Source organism: Musca domestica, unplaced genomic scaffold (assembly GCF_030504385.1).
Source record: "Musca domestica strain aabys unplaced genomic scaffold, Musca_domestica.polishedcontigs.V.1.1 7, whole genome shotgun sequence".
NCBI lineage: Eukaryota > Metazoa > Arthropoda > Insecta > Diptera > Muscidae > Musca > Musca domestica.
Genome location: NW_026712383.1, coordinates 12,745,632 through 12,760,067, shown reverse-complemented (window position 1 = coordinate 12,760,067; position 14,436 = coordinate 12,745,632). Strand labels below are relative to the sequence as shown.

Sequence of the window (14,436 nt, the reverse complement as noted above, 5' to 3'; positions counted from 1 at the left end):
ATAAACCTCATTTTTAATACCAACCATCGTAGACACAATATAAACTATTGACAAACAAAGCTCTACGTCAAACAACAAGGGCTGTATCTTGATTTCAACAGACAGACAAACGGAGTGTCCGCCGGGCATCGTTAAATCCACTTATATTTAGCGGTCTAACAAACGGAGTGACAAATTTAACATATCCTTCCCATGGTGGGTTACAATTACGTTAAGTTGGGATGGTCGCCTGAAATCATCCTATTATCCTCCATGTCAAAACGCGGCTTATAACTAAATACATTTTTAGAGTTTTCGCAAAGGCTTTCTCTATACTGAATTTTTCAAAATAAGTTATTCTATACAAAATTAATTAAATTTCAATGTTGTAAATTGGGACACAAAACCTTTAAAATGCCGAAAATCAGGTGGAAACGATATATAATTCTACCTACATATAATATTTTTTTGAGTAAGTTAATATAACCCCACAGCTGATTTGGTTAAAAATTCGGAAATACATATATGAGGAGGTCCGACACATTCTATTTTTGACATCATACATTCTAGGAATATTTTCAATGTCTTTGAAAAACTTTGAAGCCATAAACTAAAGGATATGTCCAAATTTCTAATCACGAATATAGATACTTTATGGGTTCTCAGACAAAAATTTTGAAGCATTGCAAATGCAAATTAAAATATGGTGGAGGGTATAAAGTAGACGTCAAAAGCTAACAAAATCAGAAGTTATAGGAGGTTATAAGGAACATTGCTAAAATTTAATCTAAAATATCATGCAATAATTGCGACTTATGCTACCAAAGCATGCTTGAAAAAACCTCTTTATATGTAATCATTACAAAAATGTACATTTCATATTTCTAAAATTTTAAAATTTTTCTGTAACAAACTGTGGCAAAAATTTGTATTTTAAGGAAAATTTTTCCTCCTTTCTTGCCACATTTGTCCCTCTGCCCATTACACTAATAATGCATTTGACTCTTACCTCAACTGCAAACAGGGGGTGGTTTGCAGTTACAAACTGAAATATTATCCTCGAAAGGCTACAACTTGCAGCTAACAATAAGGATATTAACAATAACACCTCAATATTTTCCCGACACATTGGTGGTTGTTTTTGCATTGGCGTATGCTAAACATTTAGCGGCGGTTGATGTTGGCTTAACACACGACAAGGGAAATATGCACAGGGCTGTGGACAAAGAACAGAGGGTGGCTGTGAACGATATGTGTGGGGAAAAGCGTTCAGTCATAAACCTTACCCCCACCCCCCTTAAACCATTAAAAGCAGAAGGATGTTTGTTTGTTATTTTTTACTTTTTTGTATATTTTTCTTGATGGTTTGGGGCTCAGGTGGTGTAGTAGCTTTGTATGGTTTTTCTTGAGGTATATGTATCTGTATTTATTATTTTTGTTTATATTTATTTTCGAAATATTTATGGGACTTTGACATTAGAATAAACAAAGGAAGAGAAAAAGGAAATACACAAAAAATATTTTTTTTTCTAAAACAACAGGACTTTTAAAATATTGTCCTGAAGAAGGCAGACAGTGTATCATACCATAGCAACACTTATCAACATAATCCATCAGATATTCCTTAGACTCACACTACTTTTTCTTGTGGTTGGCAAGCATAGCAGACATGTCCAGAACCACACAAACACTCACACACACACTCTAACTCACTCAGTCAGCACATTACACAGACACACACATTCTTTACAGTGCTTTGAAGATGAAAATAATTCATTCCAAGAATTTCTAAATTTGCTTTATCAGGAAGTTTTCAAGTTACACAAATATTATTATTAGAGTTCACATTTTGTGTGGCTTTGTGTTTCTTTTTCTTTGCATACTTTTGGGCGGGTTTTAAAATGAAATTGCCAGACATATCACATTTTCAGGTTATTTATTTTTCTATTTCTTCTCAGGGCACTACACTACACATTTATGTCTCAATTTCTTTAGATTTTCAAAATAGTTGATGATTTTCTTGATTATTTAGAATTTTCTAATATTTTTTTCTGTTCATTTTTTTCTTTTGTAAAATTTTACTCACTCTGCAATGCTTTTAGATAACGGCCATCTCTCCATCGAGGCCTGATATTTCATATTTTCGATTTGTTTCTTTAATGCGTCCCGATCCATGTTTTGTAAAGCACTGGGATCCATGGCGGCTAAAATTTATCAACATACCACTCCTGCAAACGAGAAAAAAACATACATTATAGATTATAGCAAAAGCTCTCTCTGTGTGTTGCTCTCTTTGGCTATTGCCGGCCTTGTCTAGCACGTAGAGTCGCTGTAAAGGACATAACTGGGCAAAGCTTTTCGTTTGAGCTTTGTTGTTGTTTCCTTTGTAAGTTTCGTAAATGTTTTGGTTTTGAAAATCACAAGACCATAATGCCGCCTAGTTTTGTTGGCTAAATGCTCTCAAAATTTTCCTTTATAAATATTCGTTCTCTCTAAATGTCTCTCTTCGACAAATAGTCTCCCTTGAAAAATAAGAAAAAAGAAACCCTCGTGTGTTTTTCCCGGTCATTTGTTATGCTATAATCACACCTTAAATTTACAGGGTGTTAGAGATGTCATGAAGGATTTGAAGCTAGATTGGGGAAATACACATAAAATATTTTATACTAGCAAGTGACAGCTAATTCGTCAGCGAAAAGTCCAGATTCGGTACAACAGATCGTGTAGGGTCCTTTTAGTACTCAAAATTCACAAATTGTTCATTTTGACAAAATTTTAAAATAGTACTAAATTTTCAGACTTTCAAGATTTTATAAATTATTCAAGTTTTTCATTTTTTGGAAAAAATAATTGGAAAATGTTTACTTTAACACAAAATAGTCTTCAAAATCTCTCGTTTGAAAGTTTTCCGAGGGAGGTATTAGTAACACCATTGCACAATGGACCACATCCAATTTTTCTATCCAAAACTATTTCAACGTCTACATATGTAAACCCTAAAAAGCAATATTGACCTGAAATTCCAGCATTGAACCCTAACCCGTAAACCCAATACCAGCAATCTTTGTCTCTCCATTCCAGATAAAAACACTGATCCAAAATTTAGTACTTTTTGTACAATTTTCTAAACTACCTCCATATCCTCATTACAGAGACCAAAAGTGACATCTTTATCAAATATCAGAATTTTATCTCTATCCCTTCACCCAATACCCTATTTAGTACCACCATGTACTTTTAGTAAAACTGTGGCACACATTTCCAAAATCAGCTCTTTCTCTAAACCACAGACACCAACTTTAGTACTTTTCGAAGAATTGTGGTACCCATTTCCTAAACCACCTCCATGTCTTAACCACAGACACCAACGGTGACGTCTATATCAAATTTCAGGAATTCAGCAATATTCCCTCACAATTATTGTACACATTTTCGAAACCACCTCCATATAACAATTCCAGATACTAACAGAGACCTCAATGTCAAATTTTAGGATTTCAGCTCTATTCCTTCACCCAATACCATATGTGGTACTATTTAGGACTATTCGTACAATTTTAGCACACATTTCCAAAACAACCTCCATATCTCAATTCCAGATATCCACAGAGATCTCAATATCAAATTTGCGCATTCCAAACCTATGCCTTCACCCAATACTAAATTTAGTACCATTTCTTACTTTTCGTACAAACACAGGACGCAATTCCAAACCACCACACAATCTCATATACAGATACTAGCAGTAGTCTAAATATTACATTTCAGAATCTTATCTTTATCCCTCAGAGACCTCAATATCAAATTTCTCTTCACTAAATACCCAATTTAGTAACACTTAGTACTGCTCGTACAATTTTAATAAACATTTCCAAAACCACCTCCATACCTCAATCTTAAACACCAAAAGAGATCTCAATATAAAATTTAGGGATTCCATCTCTACCACTTCAACCAATGCCAAACGTAGTACTATTTTAGTACATTTTGTACAAATATTGGACGCATTTCTCAACCACCACCAAATTTCAAACACAGATACCATCAGCAATCCAAATACAAATTTCTGAATTTTATCTTCATCCATTCACCCAACACCAAATTCAGTACATGTTGTACAATTTTAGTACACTTTCCTAAAACAACCTCAATATCAATTTTCAGGATTCCAACTCCATATCTTCACCCAATGTCCGATTAAGTACCACTTAGTACTTCTCGTACAACTTTCAGCCAACACCAAATATTGTAATTTTATACCCTCAGCCATATGGCAATAGGGGGTGTATATCATTTGATACGGCCAAAACGTGCCTCATCGAAATATCGGTTTAGACCCTAGGTTTCTTTGGACTAAAACTGTTTCAGGACATTTGGAGTCGATCTAGCGATGCCCTTCCGCCTGTCTGTCTGGCTGGTCGCACAATAACTCTCGAAGGGAGTATCCGATTTAGTCCAAACTCGATACAACTCGAAACATTTTTGTCAAACTTATACCGAGTTCGGAGATGGGCAATGGACGTACATTGACGGACTCCTTCTGGTACCTCCCCCACAAAAGGTCGAAATTTAAAAACAAAAAGAAAGAGAACAGAAAGAGAAACCATGATACGATTTCGATCCACCCATTCAAGTATCTCCCCCACAAAGGGTCAAATTTTTGATTAATTATGACTCTTATAAAATATGATCTACGAATCCGATTGTAAAATCCAAAATAACCTTCCGGTTCTCTTCATATTTCACACCTTCCATTATTTCCACTAACACAATATCTGCTGTAAATATGGGATATATCGGTCCACTTCCTCTGGTACCTCCCCCACAAAGGGTCAGAATTTGCAATAGCCATGAAGTTCTAAAAAACGAGAAATAAGCATCCGGTTCTCTTCATACTTCATACATCCCATTATTTCTACTAACACAAGAGATGCAGCGATGATGGGATATATCGAACCTCCCCCACAAAGAGTCAACACTTTGAATATCCATGAAGCTCATAATATGCGAAATTAACATTCGATTTCATTCTATAATTGATACATCTCAATATTTCCATTAACACAAGATCTGTTTTAGGGATGATACAGATCGGACCATTTCTTCTGGTACATCCCTCATAGGGTTCAAGATTTTGAAAAAAAGCTCAAAGAAAATAAAATATTTTTGCCAACACAAGATCTAATTTGAAGATGATTTATATCTGCGAACCCCTTCTTGTAACTCACACACAAAGGTCAAATTTTTAAAATTTTTATTTGTCGTAACTTGTAAAATGGAAAAATTCCGTCGACTATATCTGGTAACTCACAAACATTTTAACATCATCTAAAAAGTATGACATATCTCATATTAAACGAGGGAAGTAACCAATAAAGTCTAAACCTGGCACGTCAAAAAATCATATTTATTCATTAGGTCCGATAAGAAATGGGCAACATTGGTCAATTCCTTAAAAGCTTACTTCAATGAGGATCAAGAATTTGAATAATCATAACAGAAGTCAAAATATATTTAAATAATCGAACATTTGTCGGCGAAACCGACTGAAACGTTTTATCTTGTTGTACTATTTTTGAAACCACCTCGGATATTAAACACTATCTGTTCACCCAATACCAAATTGTACCGAATAATTAGTACTTTTCTAATGAGAGCTACAGTTCTCATAATACCAAATGGTACCATTTTAGAAGTTAAGTATCATTTTAGAACTTTTCTTAACCTTTAAGTTCGAATTTCCAAAAACACAGCTTTCCATCATGGACTCTCACTTAAAATTTCAGAAAACAAATTTTTAGTACATTTTGGTGTTTTCGTATTTCAAGTAGTTTATTTTCAAATTTAAAATTAAATCAAATTCAAATTTTAATAAAAGATATTATTAGTATATTACTATATAAATTTATAATTAATTTCACTATTTCTCCTTATTCTTTTAGTAAACATTTCATTTTCCTATAGACCATCCCGCCATCACACTTCTTATCTCACCCTGTATCCTGTCTGCTATTCAAATTATGTTGCATTTTACTTATCCTTTCTTTATTCGTTTTTGCCTTACCTAGCAAATGTATTCGCATATATTTAGCTCATGTCCTCATTTTTATGTTGCCATAAAACTGCGAGAGAAAACATAAATTCCCAATGCACCCTCTCTATTTGTAAATTCTTGTTCTTTCTCTCTCATCTCACTATGCGGTCTCCCGGTCTTGTTGCTGCGCACAACATACCTGCAGTATTCTTTGTTAGTTTGTGACAAAATGAAAAGAACAAGCCTGTGTGAGGGGTGAAAAAAGGATAACATAGCCACAGGATATGACAGCAATTTTAACAGTTTCAATGTTACAGGAAACACATTTCGCTTACATTTAGTTTTGGTGAAAGCTCGACGGGTAAAAGCTTTTCACTATGTATTATAACAGATTTGTCTTAAAATATAACAAAAGTGTTCGAATGATTACATTTACATATATTTTTTTAAAAGGACACCGAGATCTATATATATAAAAGAAAGTTGTGTTAGTTACTACGCTTATAACTTAAGAATCGCTGGACTGATTTTAACGATTCACACAAATTCGGAATTGTCTCCTCTCCGAAAAGGATAATATCCAAAAAAATCACGTAAAAATGTGATATATTAACATTTTCATTTTGACTTTTGAAATGTACAATAGTAATGTTTTATTTTGCATGATTTTTTTCCATTTTGACTTACTTTTTTCTAATGTACATTTGTAGTGTTTTTTATATTTTATTTTTGAATTTTTATTTTGAATTAATTGACTTGATTTCTTGAGAACTGATATTGATGGCGGGTTACATGGAAGTGTAGTGCCGAATTATGTGGTGGCGAAATGGAATATCGAAATGATTGAACGCGGTCACACCAAAGTTAAAGATAATTACTTTTTCAAAATCGCTAAAAAATCACAAAAAAGAGATCTCATTGCAAAAATTCTCAAATCGGAAAAAAATCTAAAAAAAAATCATTGGAATCGAATTTAAAAATAATAGTACATTCTATTGACAATCTTTACAAGGATCTTTAAACATTTGCTGTAAAAAATCAGCGAACAAGTTGAAGATTTTTTCAATTTGTATTATCTTATTGAATTCAATGGAATTTTTTGTGAAAAAAATAAAGAATAATTTTTCAATCTATATAATTTTTACCAAAAATTAAATAAGTGCGAAATACTATGTAAACTGACATCTACCTTTCAATTCCAGGGCCTACACCGTTTTTCAGCTGGAAGATGCGAACACATTTAAACAAACAAAAATGACCGAAAAAAACCTAATGGGGCTCATTTCAAAGCCTGGGCCTATTTCTTTCATGTGACAATAATCCGTCCAATGAGAGCTCAAAATGCAAAATTCTTTGGGAGTGCAATCAGTAAAATACCAAATATAAAGGGTGCAAAATAGTAGAGCGAATGGGACTTTTAGTAAGAAAAGGATTTCTATCCTTTCCAAACATTCAAGATACCTTAAATCGCTTTTGCAGGTCATGATATCGATCATAATTCTCGGATAAGGGTACAACCCTATTTAACCCATATTTATATAACCTCCGTATGATTTAAGATATTTTTGCGGTCTTGGCCACTTTTTTCTTTGTTTGGCCCTTATTTGGCATCTTTGTTTCTAAGGGGTAGAGAACCTCTTCGCATAAAATTTGAAATTTTCAGAATAAGGTCAATATTTGTCTTGACCACATTCATCAATTGATTTGGCTAAAAAATTGTATTTATGCTACCCTGGGGTGAGGAACCATCATACAGAGTGCCACATAGGAATTTATTTAAGTAAAGTCCCCATATTGGAGTATCCCCAAGTCCACTTTCACATCTAATGTGTGGTCAGAAAAGAAAATATTGTATTCTATTGAATTTGTGACCCCCAGGAGAATATTGGTTAGGAACGTATATTTGGGATGTAGATCTATATGAAATAATTTGTGAAAACATGAACAAATTACAAATATAAGAAAGTAGCACGGGACCAAATATTTGCTGAGTCGTCACTGAATTATACTATGATGAAAAATATGGTCTTTATGGGGTCTCCAACTTACAATTTAAATGGCAAATAAAATTAATTCCCACTTTACGGTAATGGGTGTAAAATAGTAATTATATTTGACTATTCTGAAATCATTCTCTCCCCATTTATGAGGTGGATACAACTATTTTTACTTATTTAAATCACTCGAATTTTTCAGTTTGACATGCTATGCTGTTCCGCTATATTTTTAATTTGGCCTCTATTTGTCACCTTGGATTATAAGAGGTAGAAGAAAGTTTTCAATGTAGGTCGGAGTAGTGCCCATATAAAGGTACCTCCTGATTTTACCATATTTCTAAGGATTTGGCTAAAAATGTGTATTTGCGGGGTGAAAATCTTACACAAACATTTCAAGATATCTACAAAATTTTAGAATTAAATATAGGCACAGGTATTTCAAAACACTTTTAATCGACCAGTACGTGAACACTTATATCAGTCATATCAGTGAATAATTATGCTTGGGAAAATATGCATAATAGACAAAAACTACGGGCCGGCAACGCGGACCGGGCCAGCTAGTATTTTAATAATTGTCGTAGATGGATCTAGTATTACACATTACATATTAAAAATATTCACGACTCGATTAACATTTTGATATTTTCCCAAAAAAAATTAAGTATATTTCACCCTCTTAATATTCTCTCATTACATTTTTATTGTACCAAGCCCTAATATAACGGGTATATATATGTTTAATATTTTATCGGCATTTTTAACGGATTTTTTCATTTTATTATATAATTATAATTATTATTATTATTTTCTTTTTTGAAAATTTCCAAATTTGTTCCAAATGGTGGAACACACAACACTATGTGTTGGGTGTATTATAAGTTTGATTGGGCCAAAAATTATGCAACGCCTCGAAATATTCCTATCTCGCCGAGCTGAGTCGATCTATCTATGTATGTCCGTCCGTACATCTGTCCATGTTAATTTGTAATCACTCTACAGGTCACAATTATGGCCCAATCTTCACGAAATTTAGAATATAGGTGGGGCTATAGTTAGAATAGAACCCTATTACTTTTGGAGGTGATCGCATAATATTTAATGGACCAAATTAAATGATGCGGATACTGCCGTTAATATAGATTTTGTAGTATTTTGTGACATTTTTAATTTTTGCATATTTTTTATCGCATGCGATTTTTTCATTTTGACTTATAATATTGAAGTGTATATTTTGTAATAATTAGGGGTTGGAATGGACCAACAACTAAAAATGTTCCCGATTTTGCAGCCGTTATAAATAAAAACCAAAGGACACGAAATCTCGCATGAAGTTAGAGTTTAGGACATAACTTACAGGAAATATCCAAAAAATACAAAAGGCCATCTTCTAGCTTTTTTTATAATGATTCCGATGACGAATGTAGATAAGTATCGTAGGCAAGCAAATCATATAGATGAGTCTAAATTTGGAGATACAGAGGGGCATCTTGCTTCTGGTGATGATTGCAAATTATTTAGAAAAACAGAAAAAATTTCCTGATCACACAATTGAAGCCAACACGCCTGAGAAGTGAGTTAAGGACAGGGAAGTATTCTAGCATCTTGGATGAGGATTGAATTATATTTAGCTGTAAAATGGGCCACAACAACTAACAGATCGACGGAGTGCATAAATATTGGGCAAATGTCTCTGGTCAAAATGCCAAGGGTAATAAATGAACCCGCAGTAGAATACACCTACGGCCATTATCACAAGTCAACTTTGGTTTTGGTTAAATCCGCAAACAAAATTGTAACTTTCATAAAATTAGAATTAAATTAATTAAAACACTCAATAAATAATTTTTTTTTTTTGTGAATATTTTAAAATATTGCCAAACCCAGTAGAATATTCCACCATTTGAAAGAAACTTGCAAAGTGTAAAAAAATCGGTTGATACATATGCCTCTAAAATTATCAAAATACAGAATATCGGGGTGTGCAGTTATATGGGAGCTATATGAAAGTGTGGGTCGGCATTGCCAACTATATGCTAGAGAAAGCCTATTGCGAACTTCAAATACCAGTTTTGATATAATTCCGTCAAAAAATGTGGTGAAAATCGTAAGTTACCGTTATGTGGAGAATATACAACGATGTTGACCTTCATAGGTGTTTTTCTGGCATATGCAGTTTTACTCATAACGAACTCCAAATGCTGAATTCAATAACATCGAAAATGTGACATAAATCATCATTAGGTACAGCTGTATGGGGACTACACGCACATAGATTGGACCTGTTAGAGAATATGGTACCTATTGTCAATACCAAATACTAGGTTTAAAATAATTCCGTTGAAGAATATTGTTTAAACCATCAAAATTCTAAAAATAGCGAGGTAGTGGATATGTGTATGCAACTTTCTGCTACAGGAAGTAGTACCCATTGCCAACTCTAAATTCTAAATTTGAACAAAAAAAACTTAATATACTCTCCATACTATGCTGGAGCGTATAGACCATAAAACTAAACAATAAACTGGGAATTAATTTCCTTTTAGAGTTTTGCCAATAAAAACTGGCAAATAAAAATTGGTCACATGCCATACTAAATCGATTGGACACGTGAACTTTGGGTATATCGTTATATTAAATGCTTTCAGTCAGAATGTTTTCTATACTCTAAGAAAATGTTAGTAAAGCGAAATCTAGGAAATAAGGACAAGAACTTCGAAATTAATGTACTTAGGAGCATCATAAACATGAAGTGTTCTACGCCCAAAAAATTTGCATCTGGATTTCATTTACTTGAGAGCCAATTTAAATGCCAAACATGTACACATTATTTTAAATTATGAAATATTTATTTATTGGGTGATCCATCATATTTTATTTATATACCCTCCACCATGGTATGGAGGGTATATTAAGTTTGTCATTCCATTTGTAACACCTCGAAATATACATTTTAGACCCCACAAAGTATACATATTTTTGATCAGCATAAAATTCTATGTCGATTTAGCAATGTCCGTCAGTCTGTGTAGATCACTCTAGCTACCGAACAAATATTATGTCTGCAGGACTTTTGGTTTTGAAAATGTTATGTAAATGCCATGTAGGTCCACGTTTTGGTATAGCCCCCATTTGATGATTTTAGCTACATTATTATTCGGAATTGTTTCACATTTCGTATTTTAAGTTCGTAATGGATACTACAGCCTATGACAGAAAATTGTCTGTGCAGCCCACGTCTTCGTATAGCCTCCATATAACGGTACCTCCCGATATTAAGTATTTTGATGATTTTAGTGACATTATTCACGGGAATTATTTCAAATATGGTATTTGAAGTTCGAAATGGATGCTAAAGCCTAAGACAAAAAATTGTTTGTGCAGGTCCATGTCTTCGTATAGCCCCCATATAACGGTACCTCCCGATATTCGGTATTTTGTAATTTTAGCGAAATTAATCACCGGAATTGTTTCAAATTTGGTTTTTGAAGTTCGTAATAGATACTACAGCCTATGACAGAAAATTGTCCGTGCAGGTCCACGTCGTCGTATAGACCCTAATATAATGGCTACATTCAGTATTTTTAAGATTTTAACAGATTTTCTAACGGATTTTATTATTATTATTATTATTATTATTTTTTTTTTTTTTTTTTTTTTTTTTTGAAAATTGCCACATTCGTTTCAAATGGTGGAGGGCTTTTTTACTTATTTCTTAATTGTTTGGGGAAATTATCAAAGGAACAATTATTCTACTGCGGGTCTCTTAACAAAAGAAATTTGAAAATTCAATATATGCCATGAAAAATGTCACAAATTTTGGTCTACAATTTTTTATTTAAAAATTAATCTGGGGAACAAAAACTTTTTTGGGGTTTTTCGTTTTTGACCTAATACCAAAACTCTTTTCAAATCTGTCACACAACACGCCTAACCAGTTGCGGACATGATAGTTGGAATGTATCGTTATATAAGGGCTATTCCGAAATAAATACTAATATTAAATACCTTCAGTAAGAAAGTTTCCTAATTGAAATCATGGACAATATTGAAATTTATTGCGAAAAAGTTTTCTACCCTACATGATACCCTACCCCTATAGTTATGTTTCAGATTTCTTATAAAACATATAAAAAAAAATCAGTTTTTTAAGTTAAATTAATTAATTTAATTTTTAAATTCAATTTTAAATAAAATAACCGACATCAACATATCTGTTGGAGATGTGTACAACAATTGAGATCTTTCGTGAAAGAACATGTAATAACATAAATAATAACAATAATATTCAGGTGGGAGCTAAGTGGGTGAGACTGAAAGAAATTGGGAGCATGAGAGGTTGATAATGTCTGAAGAGAAAGAGAACGAGAGCGAAAGAGAGCTTAAAATTCAAATTAAATTAAGAGAGTTAAAAGTTAAGATAATTGAGGGTCAACAGTGATAGGCTAATAATAGATACATGAATATGACTCTATGCATATTTAGTAGAGCTCTCGTAAAAGAAAGGTTTATATTGCAATTTCCGAGCTCTATGAGAAATCTGGTACAAAATATCATTACGGTTGAAAACATATTCCGAAAGTTGGAGATTAAAAACACCAAATCGGACGAAACATATGTATGGGAGCAAATTTGAAACTCTTGCTTCTATGCTAAACTCGGTTGAATTGCGAAAATTCACTCCATTTGGGCTAATATTAGCCATTTGGTGCACAATAAACCTGAAATCGGATAATGATAAATATGGGAGCTATATCCAAATCTGAACCGATCTTTATAAAATTGAAAACAACTATTTCTTGACTGTATCTGATATTTGGTACCAAATTATATTGTTGTATCGTGCATTTTACGAATTTGGCGGACTTAAACTCCAAAACGGATGAATATTATATATGGGAGCTGTAGCTATATCCGAGCCGATTTGCACCAAATTTAAAGTACTTCTTTCTATACTAAATTCGGTCTGAAGTGCCAAATTCACACCATTTGGACTGATATTACCCATTTGATGCACAAGACACCTAAAATCGGATGAAACATATATATGGAGCTATAGCTATATCTGAACAGATTTTCACCAAATTTCAAGCACATGCTTGTAGGCTAAATTCGGTACGAAATACCAAAATTCACTCCATTTGGTCTGATATTAGCCATTGGGGCCACAATAAGCATGAAATCGGTCGTAGATATATATGGGAGCTATATCTAAATTTGGACTGATTTTCACCAATTTCAATAGGGTTCGTCCTTAAGCCATACAAATGTTATTTGAAAAATTTCATCTCAATCGAGAAATCGGACCGACATGCATAAATCGAAAGTTATTCTATGAATATCCTTAATAGAACTATGGGTCGGTCTATCTCGCTTTCTTCTCCATGTTACAAACAAATGCTCAAAGACATAATACCCTTACCACTATGCGAAGCAGGGTATAAATATGTGAACACTCTCATGATGTCAAAAGATAATATACCCTCCATTTTATGGTGGATGATATATCAAATTTCGATTTTTCTAATTTCTTTGTTTTTCAGCTACAACAATTTAATATAAAAAGTTGAACTGTAAAGGAAATGTTAACAACATTTTGCAATTGAACCCTTAAGCCAAGACATGAACCAGCTAGCTATTCTACTCGTATTTTGAGATTCCCACAAAATAATTGTAGCATGCAATATTTTTTTCTCTCTCAAAAACACATTGTGTAGCATATGTTAAGAAATTTCGGTCATCCTATTATTTCCTTGTAGCAATAATAATTTAAATTCGAGAAAATGTTCGTCCCAAGCCATCACTCAATCAAAGATGTATTTCAACTTGACAGTTGTACATCATTTCAACACCTTGGCAATGTGTAACATGTCCAAAACAGATTTGTTGTCTATATATGTATACATGTATATGTTTGTATATATGTATTGTACAAATGTGTGCCTCGATGACCCCTTAAACTTGCGTGAAATCTTCCTCATGTACATAAATATGTCCAGGACATCAATGTACACATCGGCTGTATGTCTTGTTAGTGTATTAGGGTATGTGGTGTTTTGGGTGCTAGGTAGGCTGTACACTTGGCAGCCGACTGAGCTGAGAAAAGGTCAAGCAGGTGGTTGGTTGGCAAACCGGAATGTAAGCCCTTAAGGTACGAAAATACATTGTCCGAATAAAGGAGCAAACAAAACTGTTAAAGATTGATAATAGGAAATCTCGTGTTGGCTGGCAGGTGGTGTTGTTGCAAGGGCTTATGAATGATTGGAATTTTTCGGGTTAAATGAGAGTTTGGGTGTGGGTGTTTGAAAAATGATTGCTAACATTTTCCTAGGAAACTATTTACATACAAAATGAAATTAAATACCTTTACTAAAAAATAACAAGTTAAAAAGCAGTAAGTTCGGCCGGGCCGAACTTTGAATACCC

At 33.3% G+C, this 14,436-nt stretch overlaps 1 protein-coding gene across 1 annotated transcript in view; it reads right to left on the bottom strand.

The window, feature by feature from the left end:
* Positions 1-14,436, bottom strand: part of LOC101896246 (guanine nucleotide-binding protein subunit gamma-e) — a 307,757-nt gene that overhangs the window by 225,033 nt on the left and 68,288 nt on the right. The window contains exon 2 of the mRNA XM_059129920.1: positions 2,066-2,207. Coding sequence (XP_058985903.1) covers positions 2,066-2,178 — 113 coding nt within the window. The 5' untranslated portion in view covers positions 2,179-2,207. The remainder of the gene's footprint in view (positions 1-2,065; positions 2,208-14,436) is intronic.